The following is a 13,395-nucleotide window of genomic DNA, read 5'->3' on the forward strand; positions in this document are numbered from 1 at the left end:
GTTTAGGCCATCAAGCTTGATCTACCATTCAGTATGATCACAGCTGATCCTTTTTCTGACCACTATCCCCAATATCCCTTGATGCCTTTAGTGTCTAGAATAAGAGAAAACCACAGAGTGAAGACCACTTAAAGTAACTTCTAACTTGCTAAGAAATGACAAAAGCAAAATACCAATAACTTCAAAAGTGATATCGTAAGAGTTCAAGTACACCACAAAAACTTGCCAATTTTAATTTTATTGCTAAAGAGCTGTTTTTGTTTACAGTACAGATACAGGCATAATTCATGTACAACATATTGGAGGTATTTGAAAGCAATAATTTATTAACTTTATCTCTATTCACACAGGAACAATTATGTCAAAACTCAAAGTACAATTGTTTGAAGCCATTGAAAGAGGAACTTAATAAATTGATATTAAAATAATTTGTCCAAGATGTTATTTGAGTTTACTTGTGAAGCTTTATTATAATAAATGAAAACCATTGTATGCAGAAGGTAAAACAACTTTTCAAAACTGCATTGTACATTCTTGTTATTTGCAGTAAATGGAACTGCATTTGTACTCTTAACATAGTACCAACGGCAGCTGTTGATGACATACAGCATGATTAGAACTCTTTATCTATCAATTTTGCAATTGTGTTCAGCTGGATGTTTGAGGTTCCTTCATATATTGAACCTGGAAAAGCACAATAAATTGGATTACAATTCATAAAGACAAATTCCAAAGCAGTGACTAAATCAGCAAAAAAAAGTTATTTTTGCAGTTGCTTTGAGTAATTTGTAGCATAATGGACCCTTGTACTTATAGGGTGACTGCTTGTGATGAGTAAATTCAAGCTAGACAGGGAAAACATCAATCTCAAAATACTTAAGTGCATTTTTAATACTATGTACATTAGTATATAACAGTTTGTTATAGGGATTCAAATTTGATAGTGAAAAATGGGATTAAAGCAACTGAAACACCTTGACATTTATTCCACTTAAAAGGTAGGGGTCATGTTGCTTTAAGAAGTTAACAGCTAGGAAAGGGAAGGAATTAAAATGCTTTAGGGACTGCAAGAGCACCTAAAAGAAAATGGCAGTTCAGAAAGCTATCCAAATTTATTTAATAGTATCAGATTATAAGAAATTGAGCCATTTAAAAAAAACTTTAGGGGGCTTGTTTAGCTGGACACATGGTGTCTTCAAAATCTGTGTTAATGGCAGTCCAGAGGGAGTTAGAACTAGTTTAAAAAGCATTCAATGAACCCAAAAGATCAAGTTAAGTTCAGCTTGGAACAGGCTACAATATCAAGGAGATGGTGGCGATGAAGAGAATTCTTCACTTTCACCTTATTGAAGTGGTATGTTTACTGAGAGAGGTCAGTGGCATCTTGAAGCTGGAAGTGTGCTGAAGCAAGGAGGTGGCTGCCAACAGCAGGAATGCAGCTGTTTGGCAGATTTGGTTAGGGCAGGATTGGTCCCTGAAAGTCACTGCTAATTAACTGCAAACAGTGGTATGAAAGAAGCAATATTTGTTGATGCATATGAGAAAGACTGGAGATTGAAGAAATTCAGCAACAGCTCGGTGAAGCTGTGTTTGGCAAAAACTGAAATTCTGCCCGTATTTAGACACTTGGGAGCAGTGTCAGGAATCCCAAGTATTTTGTCTCTGGAGAATAGATTGAATTATCTAAATACAAGCAGTCTGATTCAAAGAAGCTCTGAAGGCCTTTCCAAGGCTAGACCCTTTTTAAGCCAAATTTTAATGAGATTTGTTGACCGAAGGAAGTCACTAACATCTGCCTTGACCCCATCAACTCGGTAAACTGCAATCTGCAGGATGTTCAACCACAATTTGTCTGCTATCTCATTTAACATGTGTTAATCCTGAATGTAACAGTTCAAGCTGTATACGTGGTGCATGCAGTTTAGAATCATGACATTACCTGGTCAATATATCAGTTTGTCATTATTACTTATGTTTGTTTTACTTAAGTTTCTATCAAAGTATTTTGTGACATTTCATGTGAACTTGGAATCCGACTGCTTTCTTTCTTACCTTGATTCTTATTCACATTTCATATTTTGAAATATTATGGGCAATTAGACTAGATAATACAAATATCCAGTAGAATGTTATCACTACAGGTTCAGGAGATCAAAGTCGAGAGTGTGGTGCTGGAAAAACACAGCAGGTCAGCCAGCATCTGAGTAGGAGAATCGACGTTTCGGGCATAAGCCCTTCATCAGGGATCCCTGATGAAGGGCTTAGGCCCAAAACATCGATTCTCCTACTCCTCAGATGCTGCCTGACCTGCTGTGTTTTTCCAGAAATACAAATATCCAACTTGTCTATAATTCTGATAACAATGTAATTACAAATATTTTAGCCAATCACAACCATGCTGCTTTAATCAGTCAATCAATTACAAGGTGAAGTTTAACTAAAGGTGAATGACCACTTCAGCAAGTCAGGGGTTCAGTTATAGGGTTTCATCTATTGATCATTCCCTTCTCCTCATGCCATCCTTTAAATATAAAATGTGAACACTACCCCATTTATGAAATTTTAAATACTAGTTAGTGATAGAATTCAAAAATCTTTCACTATCCTTGAAAATAAATATTCAACCACAAGTTCTGAAAATATATATCAATGTATTTGGACAAATCATAAATAAGATTTTTTTTTACCTATTTTACAATCACGATAGTATTTTTCTATAGGATAGTCTTTGGTGAAGCCAACTCCTCCCATCCACTCAATACATTTGGAAGTGGTCAAGGCTGCCACCTATAAGAAGTAAATATTAATAGGGAAGTAACTCTTGTCACTTTTGGAAAAATTCAGATTATACATATGGTATATGTAATTCTTCACACACTTACCTAGTAAAATTGTTATTTTCCACACCTTATTTTCTCTCATTAAGCTTCACAAGCACTTAATGTCAGGCTCTCTATTGATGCTGCCCTTTCAATTACCACTGCAGCATGGTTACAATCTGATGTCCTTTGTGATTTTATTCCCATCTCACCTTCAGCTAAAGAAACGTTATCCAACCTCATCTCAACATTAGGAGAAAGTGAGGACTGCAGATGCTGGAGATCAGAGTCGAGAGTGTGGTGCTGGAAAAACACTGCAGGTCAGGCAGCATCTGAGGAGCAGGAGAATCGACGTTTTGGGTATAAATCCTTCATCAGGAATGAGGCTGTGCTTTTCCAGTACCACACACTCCACTTTTCTCAACATTATTCAAGCTCCATGTTATAAAGTCGGATTGGTATATCGTGAAGCAGCTTTGGAGATCCAACATTCTCTTTGTTTCTCATATTTAAAACTATTGAAAGAAACAGTTGTATCAAATATAATGTAATAAATATATCAATCTTTTCTAACAAGCACTACTCTTGAATTCAACCTGATCTGTATTTAGTTCCTAACCTCAGAAGTGAAGTATTTTGCCATGGAGGCTTCTTTAATAAAGGGTTTCCCTGCTTCTTTCAGTCGAGCAGCATTGTAAGTAAGGAGCCGTGCAGCTTCCAACTGGGTTGCAATCTGAGAAATCTGGTGTTGCATACCCTGTAAAACAAATTTTGAGTCAAAGAATCATACACCATGGAAACAGACCCTTTCATCCAACTCATGTGCGCTAATTAGACATTTCAATCTGACTTAGTCTCATTTGACAGCACTTGGCCCATATCTTTTTAAAACCCTTCCTCTTCATATACACATCCAGATGCCTTTTAAATGTTGTAATTTTACTCATCTCCAGCACTTCCTCTACTGTTTAAAAAAAACATTGTAAGCAACAGATCTCTTACTGTTTGGCATGCTATAGCCATGCATTACTCAACTTTGTTTTAAAGTTAGCTGCCATTATCTTTGCAAAATTGTTGAAAACCACAACTTACACTATTCTAATTTGTGCCCACTAACTGCATTAAGTATCAGTTGCAAGATATACCTTTGAAACAGATGAAATGTTCAGATTTTGTAGTCAATGGAAAACAAACAGCCCTGGCCATTCATTACACTTATGCACACCCAAAAAATTTTGACAGGCTTTTGAAAAGGAACTTGAAAGGAAAGTGCACCATCCCCTCAATAAAATCTGCGATCTGTGCAAATTGGACAAGCAACTGTGTAATCTCCTTCAGCTATCAGATTGAAGAATTCTTACTGACACATGCAGTCAAACCAGGAACCGTAAATCAGAAAAGCTAATTCAATGTCAAATTATATACAAAAAGCAAAAGTATTCTCCTCTTTCTTTCAAAAGAACAAAGAAGATTAGCAAACTCTTCCCTTGAATTGTAAATAATGCATCAGCCACATTGGGGAGATTGAAACAATCCTTAGATAAGCACATGGATGCTTTTGGGATAGTGTAGGGGGACGAGCTGAGAATAGTTCACAGGTCAGTGCAACATCGAGGACCGAAGGGCCTGTTCTGCACTGTACTGTTCTATGTTCTAATTCAAATCTGCATATGGAAAAGTTAATTGTCAGATTAGAGGTTTTTTTGGTAGTATGTGTGTCCTAGCACATAGTTAAAAATTTCCTTATACTTAACATGACAGAAAGAATTGGCTTGTCAATTTAAAGTAAATATTCATCATGCATTCAAGTGAACAAACTCCATGCTTTTCTGTTTGAATGCTGAATTTTGTTGCAGTCTTGGTAATAGTGCATCTTCAAGCAGAGGAGGGTTACTCTGACAGTAACTACATGATTTTCATGTTTACTATAGTGGGTGCCCAAGGACTGTAGCAATTCAAGAAGACAGTTCAACATCACTCTCTCCATGGCAACTAGGCATAGGTAATAAATGAAGGCATGTCCAGCAATACCACATCTCATGAACAAACTTTAAAAATATGGATGTCAGGCTGTCAGAAGTTGCTGTTCAATTTTCAAGTTCAAGTTTCTGTTGGTAATGCTATCCAAATTGCTATTCTTAAACCATAAAAACCAGGTCAAGAATTAGGCAATGAATCTGAAAGGTGTTAGTGGTTGAACAATGCAGAATTCTACTTTTGGTTTTCCTCCAATCAGCTGACTAAAGATTATTATTCTGGTCATTTAAATTGAAATTAAAACTGCTGTTTATAACATAGCAATGCCGATTTATGAATCTTGAAAATTATTTTTGGCACAATAAATTTAATAGTTATTAACCAACATTCAGATATCACACATCAGCATCAACAGAATATCATACAAAAAGGCTACTGCATGGATCAATGAATTAGGATTCTGCTTCTTCATTTCGAGACAGTCCTTTTTTCTATTAGTGGGAAAGGTTGTGAATGAAATGACTCTTACAGCAGGAATTATGTTCACAATGTGAATTTCCCCTGCCAGAATTAAAAATATTCATCTCCAAAATGTTTTATTTTAAAGTTTTCTTTTCCATTGTCTTACGGTACAATAAGCTATATTCAGGCAAAAACAAAGACCAGCATCCTGAAACAATGGTCATTAGGATATATTACTTCTCTGACTTCTGCCCTTGTAGTAAAATAGATGGCCTCCCTACAACTGGGATCACAAGTTCACCATATAGAAAATAATATGAAAGGATCTTTCAGCCTAATCATGCTGTCTCATGCAATTGATATCTTGTATATTACATTAAGTACACTTTCCATTACTTTCAAAGCCACATGATTTCCTGGTGGAATCAAACTGGGAAATAAAATGACTCAGTGACCTGCCTACACATTCAAAACAAGACCAGATGATCATTCTGACCCTGAATTTTTACGCAGTATTTTTTGTGACCTCAGCCCAAGCTAAAAACAGGTAAAATCATCTTTAAAGGAATTCAGACAGTGTAAGCTTACGCCCTAGGTTTCAACTATGTTCTGAGATTTTCTGTTCTGTGCGAAACCAACTACTTTTCTTTCAGAAAGTCTACAGAAAAATGACAAACACAAGAAGCTGATCAAAGTTTGTGGGAAGATTTGTAGCTCGGGTGCTTGTTGCTGTGGTTCTGTTCGCCGAACTGGAAGTTTTTGTTGCAAACATTTCGTCCCCTGTCTAGGGGACATCCTCAGTGCTTGGGAGCCTCCTGTGAAGCGCTTCTGTGGTGTTTCCTCCGGCATTTATAGTGGCCTGTCCCTACCGCTTCCGGTTGTCCCCTAGACAGGGGACAAAACGTTTGCAACAAAAACTTCCAGCTCGGCGAACAGAACCACAGCAACAAGAAGCTGATATTTCACATTCTCAACTGTGGTCATTCATGCAAATCAACGTTCTACTCTGCTACGGCTTTGCAGTATTTTCTGACTCAGAACAGCCTTCTTGATCACAGAATTGTTACTATGCAGGTGGAAGCCAGTCATCCCATTCTGTCTTTGGTTTTCAGAATGAGCATTATAACTTAGTGACACTTCTGCTTTTCCCCAAAATCCTCCATATTATTTTCCCAGAAACCTCCACTTTATTTCTAATCTAATATCATCTTGAATGCTTTAATTAAACCTGCCATTGACAGACTCCAAGGCACAGCACTCTGAATTCCAAATATTCACTTTCTCACATGAAATTTGCTTATTTTGTCATTTATTTTTAAATCTGCGCCCTCTCATTCTTCAACCTTTTCCAAATGAGAGCAATTTCTTTCTATCTACCCTGTCCAAACTCATGATTTTGAAAACATCTATGAAATCTCCCCTTAGTTGTCTTCTGACCAAGGAAAACAGTCCCAACTTCTGAAATCTGTTTTCATAACAGAAGTTTCTAATTTGTGGAATCACTCTCGCAAATCTCTGTTGTACTCTTGACAATGCACTTAGATCCTTTCTGAAGTGTGGCATCCAAAACAATACACAATATTGCAGCTGAGGTCTAACTAGTTTCTTAAACAAGTTCAGCAATAATCTCCTTGCTGTTGTACTCTATGCCCTTATTAATAATTATAAGATATAGCATGCTCTATTAACTGCTCTCTCAACCTGTCATAGAATCAGAAAATTTTATATTTAGATGGAGGCCATTCGACCCATGTCTGTATTGCTCCTGAAAGGGCTACCCAGCTGGGCCCATTCTCTAGCCCTAACTGGGTGGCTTTCAAAATTCATAATTGATATCCAAATATAATTTATCTGAATTTCAGATTATCCGAAGAAGATCTCAAGGTCCGATAGAAACATTACAAAGAGGTGTTTCCAACACTGATCACATCTTTTGTTTACAATGATTAAAAATGAACCCGGCATATTGAAATGCTGCTGAGAACAGTGCTAGACGTCGATGGGAGCCCAGGCACCATCTCCAACTGACTGACCGCCCGCCCTCTCTCTCCCCACATTTTCCCTGGAGTTCTACGCAGGACAGGGATGGGGGCTCACGTGTGGTGTGCTGCTGCCTAGTCTCCTGAATGGGGAGCAGATTTAGCAACTGCTCGCTGTGTTAATCCCATTGAACTGATTGGGTGGGGGCACGGGAGGCTTCAGCAATGCTGCAGGTCCCTTACACACAAGTGTGTGTCTGCTCAGAAACAAATCCTGAGACAGACATAGGGAGCAAGACAGGCAGAGTGAGGAAAAAGGAAACTTCAGAAAACTCTGTCCCAGAGGAAAGGCATTGAATCAATTAACCGAATAATCAATTATCCAAACGAAAGTACCCGCCCATCTCGTTTGGATAATCGAAGCTCCTCGGTCCACTGTTCCAGAAAGTTTTCCTGCACACACTGCTGGAATATTTCCCATTCCATGCCCCACACTCTACAGCTTTCTCAGCCTCATTCCTGATGAAGGGCTTTTTGCCAGAAATGTCGATTCTCCTGCTCCTCGAATGCTGCCTGATCTGCTGTGCTTTTCCAGCACCATACTCTTGACTCTACTGCTTTCCCAGTCTCCTCTAAGGTTATTGAAATCACCAACTCTATCGCAATCCTACTTGTCCTGCAGATTTCCAGAATCGGCCTACAAATGCTCTTTCCTACGTCCTCATCGGCGTTTGGAGTCTATAATAAATACACAACAAAATCACCACTTACTTCCTGTTTCTCACCTCCAACCACAAATTCCAATTCAGGAAAAGCATTTCATTCATTGGCAATGATACGATCTTTAACCAAGACTACAACACCTCCTATCCCTTTTTACCCACATTATTTCTACTAAAGCCTTATAACTTGGGATGTTATGTTAAGGAGAAAGTGAGGACTGCAGATGCTGGAGATCAGAGCTGAAAATGTGTTGCTGGAAAAGCGCAGCAGGTCAGGCAGCATCCAAGGAGCAGGAGAGTCGACATTTCGGGCATGAGCCCTTCTTCAGGGCTTGGAAGCCCTGAAGAAGGGCTCATGCCGGAAACATCGATTCACCTGCTCCTTAGATGCTGCCTGACCTGCTGCGCTTTTCCAGCAACACATTTTCAGCATGTTATGTTAAGGATCCAGTCTGTCCTGCCTCCTTTAAATGAGATGTACAGTTACATGCTGGTCCCTCTGCTCCTGCATGTCCTCTAGAGTAATACTCTTTATTTTATACTGTTTCGTTTTATACTATAAATGCATCAACTTCACATTTCTCTGCATTGAACTTCATCTGCCACTTTGGTGTCCACTCCTCCAACTTGTCAATGCTCTTTCAAAATTCTGCATTGTCCTTCTTACAGTGTTTCTAAGTTTTACATTCCCTGTAATCTTTGAAATTGGTCCCTGTGCATCAAAATATAAAAACTAACATTTTTTTTCAGGGTCCAATATGAACCCCTGGGAAATTCAATTACAAATCTTTCTCCAGCTCAAAAAATGTCCATTAATTTTTAGTCTCTGTTTCTTATCACTCAGCTAATTTTATATCCACATCATTACCTGTTCTTTTATTTCCAGGAGCTCTAACTTTGCTTGCTCTACCAGGCATCTTTGGGAAACAATGTAGCTGATATTAACAGCAACACCCTGATCAAACCTCTCCTTTACCTTTTCAAACACACCAGCAGGTTAGTTGAACACAATTTTCCCTCACAAAATCCATGCTGGCTCTCCTTAATTAACCCACATTTGTCCATGTGGCTATTAATTCTATTCAGAATTCCAAACTACCAAAATTAAACTGACTGGTGTAAATTGCTGTGCTTATTTTTACAATAAAGGGCATAGTCTTTGTAATTCTTTAGTCCTCTGGGATCACTCCTGAATCTAAAGATGACTGAAAAATTATGGCTAGTGTCTCTGCCATAACATATAGTCACCTCCCTCAGTATCCTTAGGTGCATCTCAGTCAGCCTCAAGACAGAAGGGTTAGGAATTACCTTGAAAAAAAGGCAGTGACTAAAGAAAGCTGAAAATAACATATGATCCAAATATATTAAAGAAACAAAGTCCCAGAATGATAGAAAACATGTTTGATGTATGTACCTGGAAATCATAAATTCTTTTTCCAAATTGAACTCGCTGCTTCAAATAAGGAATAGTGCTATCAAAGCATCCCTGTGCCAACCCAAGCATCTGTAGAAAACAAAATTTGAAACATATTATTGCCTAAAAGAGACAGAAAAATTTAGTGTTTTACATTCAAAGCGGTCCCCCTTTAATATTCTAGGTTCTATAATAAGAATGCTGACCATTTTCCAATTAGTCCAACTGACACCACAGCACAGACCATGAATATAATGAACTAGAATTGACTGGGGTGACAATGGTTAGCACTGCAGCCCCATAGCACCAGGGACCTAGGTTCAAATCCAGACTTGGGGGACCATTTGTGTGGAGTTTGTACATCTCCCCTTTTCTGCATGGAAACCCTAAAGATATGAAGATTATGTATGTTAGCCTTAGTTTAAAAAAAAACACGTGGAGTGACGGGATGGGGTAGGTGTGGGTGAGATGTAGACTCAGTGAGCTGAATGCCTTCTTTCGGGGTGACATGGTGGCTCAGTGGTTACCATGTTGTCTCACAGCACCAGATTCAGATAACGGTCTGTGTGAAGTTTGCATGTTCTCCCCGTGTCTGTGTCAGTTTCCTCCAGATGTTCTAGTTTCCTCCCAAAGTCCAAAGATGTACAGGTTAGGTGGATTGACCATGGTAAATTGTCAAGGTGTACAGGGATGTACAAGTCAGGTGGGCTAGCTGTGGGAAATGCAGGGTTACAGGGATTAACTAAGTTAGTGAGTGGGTCTGGCTGGACTGTTCCTTAGAGGGTCAGTGTAGACTCTATGGGCTGAGTCTATGATTTGGCTGCAAAATACTATAGCAAAGCATATATATTTATGACTTGGAGGTGCCGGTGTTGGACTGGGATGGACAAAGTTAAAAATCACACAACATATATTTTGTTTCAGCATATTTTTAAAAAATCTTTACCACATGGTATAGAACTCCTCATAAGCAGTTTTAGTTTAGCTCACACAGTAGTCTAAAATTGCATCCATTGACCCACTCTAAGAATGCTCTCCTTGAACGACATTAGGTCCCCAATTGAAATTTACATATCTGCAAACATTCTAGTTATGTATTGCTCTACAAACCTGTGCGGCAATCCCAATCCTGCCTTCATTTAGCATTCCAATGGCATATTTGTACCCTTGTCCCTGCTGTCCCAGAATATTACTCTCCGGAACCTGCAACACAGAAGTAAAATGTGATCCACTTCAGAAGAAAAAAATGCGAACAAATACTGAATCATTGAATAGAATCAGTGAATGGTTCTCAAACAGGAAATCATTAGTCATTGTGGCTATGCGGCTCAATAAGACCAATTCACTTAATGCCACTCCCCTCTTTATTCCCTATCATTCTGTAAATTTTCTCTCTTCAGATAATGATTCAATTCCCTCTTGAAAATCCTGACTGAGTCAGTCTTCACCACAGTTCTCAGGCAGTGCATTCCAGATCCTAACCACTCATTACACACAAAAAAGATTTTCCTCATGTTACCATTAGTTCTTTTACAAATAATCTTAAACTGGTGTGTTCTGGTTTTTGATCCTTCTGAAAGTAGAAATAGTTTCTCCCTATTTTCACTGTCTCTCAATTACCTTCTTTCTAAGGACAACTGGCCAGCTTCTTCAATCTATCCAAGTACTGAATCTCGTCAGCTTGCAAACCATTCTCTTGAATATAGTACAACGGCCCAAATCTTTGGTCTCTGGATAATTGGAATTGGATATACCCCTGAAGATTCACTTTTTAAGTCCCAATGCAATGATTATGCAGAATTGTCTGGAAAGTTTAAACTTACAGCGGCCTGGAACTCTTTGAGAGAGTCTCTGAGTTGTAGATTGAGATTTCTGAGCATTTTAATTTACTTACCAGGATAGTTACCAAGAAACTGTTAGTCCTAATATTACCAGTTCCAATTCCTATTATCTATACAATCGACTCCTTCTGAACCTCCCAACTCCCTCCTTGACAGCCCCTATCCACCCAGCCACCCTACTTAGCTGACAGTCTGCTACACCACCATTCTATCTAGCTAGTGTCCTACTAACCTACCTTACTTCTCTGCCACCCAAACCCCTTACCAACTAACCTTATCCAATGTACCCACTAACACAACTACACTTTCACCTATTCACTCATTTAATCACACTAACACAAAAGAAATTCTGGAATATTTGAACTTTACTCCCTAGAATATGACAGCTAATGCCATAAAAAAGGGATTTGGCTTCTTCTGCGCTATATTGAGGCCTGCCTAGTTTTCTAGAATGGAGGTTCAGGGAGCAGCCAGCTTTAGAAGTCTGATCTGAAAGGTGCCAGCAGGCAAATGTGTATATTTTCTTGTAATTAGCATTGGTCAGAACTACTCCAACAAGACTTAGGCCAATAAATAAGCAAATTGCATAAAACAGAAGAATATTTTCAACTATGATACTCCTTTCAGACAGTTTAGCTACTCTAAGTTGGAAGGTTTCGATAGCAGTTGGATTAGAGTGTAGGAGACAGTGGAAAAAATGAGAGATAAATTCATAAACCACGACCAAATGGCAGCATAATTCTTGTGACTGATATATTTGAGGGTCTAAAAGGAATGATCACGTTAGCTGAAATTTTGGGTAGAATATTCCCATTTTGTTCGTGTTTTGTCAAGTGAGATTCATAGCTTGGAGTGACTTTTCTCATAATCTCCTGCTCTTCATCTCACTGATTATGTAATCGGGTTCTCAGGCACTTTGCTCAGAGTAAACAGCTTGCCGCTGTTGGACTTTGTGGTGTTCTTGCCTCTGACATAATATTTAAAGCCTAGCTACACACCACTTCAGAAACTGCAAGCCAGGAATTGCCCCTCACACTGCAGTGCTTAACTGTTATCATGAAGGATATATCACAGAGGAAAGAAAAGCTTGCTGCTTTACAGATAGGAGCCCTAAGGCATAGGTGGTTGAGGTGGTCGAGAGGAGGGCAATCCTTATACCGGAGGATTACCACAGGAGGTCACACCATCAGAACAACATTGCAATTGACCTAAATTGCAGCCTGGATCAGTGTTGTGTCCTGGGAGAAGAGGGAAGCCCAGCATTGCAGAAAGAAGGTTGGTGAGCTCTCCGATCCGAAAGGGTAAGTATCAACATCATCTCTTTGCTCCCGCACAGGGCCATCAGTTATTATCTCTCTGTCACTTCATATGCCTCTCACCATAGTTACTTGACTATAACTCTCACTATTGTATACATCATGTCCACTCATGTTCTCACACACATCATCCTTGCAAAATCTTGACCTGTGTGTTCTTACTCATTTATTGGGGAACCTTACTATCTCTCCTGTTTATGTATCAAAACTATCTGCTCTTCCATTCATTTCCATTATATGTAATCGCATTGTGAAAAAAATTGGCCCAACACCTTGAATTATATCTTCATAGCACCCAAACTATCCTATCTGTAATCTTTGTACTGCTTGCACTTGAATGAGAGGACTGACCATGCCTCAATTCCCAGATTACAGGAGGATTAAGTGCCTGACTGACCATGTCAATCCACTTGATTGAAATCAGACAACCCTTTAACTGACTACCTCTTGACGGAGTATAGTTCTCATTCACCAAGGACTGCTATCTTCAACTTTCACACATCACCATTTGTTTGGAACACACAACATGTTTATGACATATTCTGCTGACCAATGCATCAGATGTGTCATTGACATGGCTCAGCACTGCACAGCAACATGTTCACCCTCTTGACTGTTCAGTGCACCCCAATGTCACATCCTGCTTCCCTGTCCTCTGCACTAAAAAGCAATGCAAGGCACAGAGGCTGGCAGCGTGTAATTAAATAGTGTGCAATATGAAATAGATACAGGCTGGCAGACTCCAAGTAAATGATCACTAGGAAAGCAAGCTAAGAGCAAAAGATGCATCCTGTGCAGATGCACGAGAAGTTTGTATCCTTGCACGTAAAGCTACAGGCAGTAGCTTGCAAGTCATAGATATTCT

At 39.0% G+C, this 13,395-nt stretch overlaps 1 protein-coding gene across 2 annotated transcripts in view; it reads right to left on the reverse strand.

The window, feature by feature from the left end:
• Positions 1–219: 219 nt before the first annotated feature.
• The window catches only part of acadsb (acyl-CoA dehydrogenase short/branched chain), a 51,396-nt gene continuing 38,220 nt past the window's right edge, over positions 220–13,395 (reverse strand). The window contains exons 6-10 of one of the 2 annotated variants that reach the window (XM_043712670.1): positions 10,484–10,576; positions 9,374–9,463; positions 3,439–3,576; positions 2,688–2,787; positions 220–684 (exon numbers count right to left, since the gene is read on the reverse strand). In XM_043712670.1, coding sequence (XP_043568605.1) covers positions 614–684; positions 2,688–2,787; positions 3,439–3,576; positions 9,374–9,463; positions 10,484–10,576 — 492 coding nt within the window. In that variant the 3' untranslated portion in view covers positions 220–613. Of the gene's footprint in view, positions 685–2,687; positions 3,335–3,438; positions 3,577–9,373; positions 9,464–10,483; positions 10,577–13,395 lie in introns of those variants that run through there. The other variant, XM_043712669.1, reaches the window with a different exon arrangement.

This window comes from Chiloscyllium plagiosum, chromosome 22 (genome assembly GCF_004010195.1).
Source record: "Chiloscyllium plagiosum isolate BGI_BamShark_2017 chromosome 22, ASM401019v2, whole genome shotgun sequence".
Taxonomy (NCBI): Eukaryota; Metazoa; Chordata; class Chondrichthyes; order Orectolobiformes; family Hemiscylliidae; genus Chiloscyllium; species Chiloscyllium plagiosum.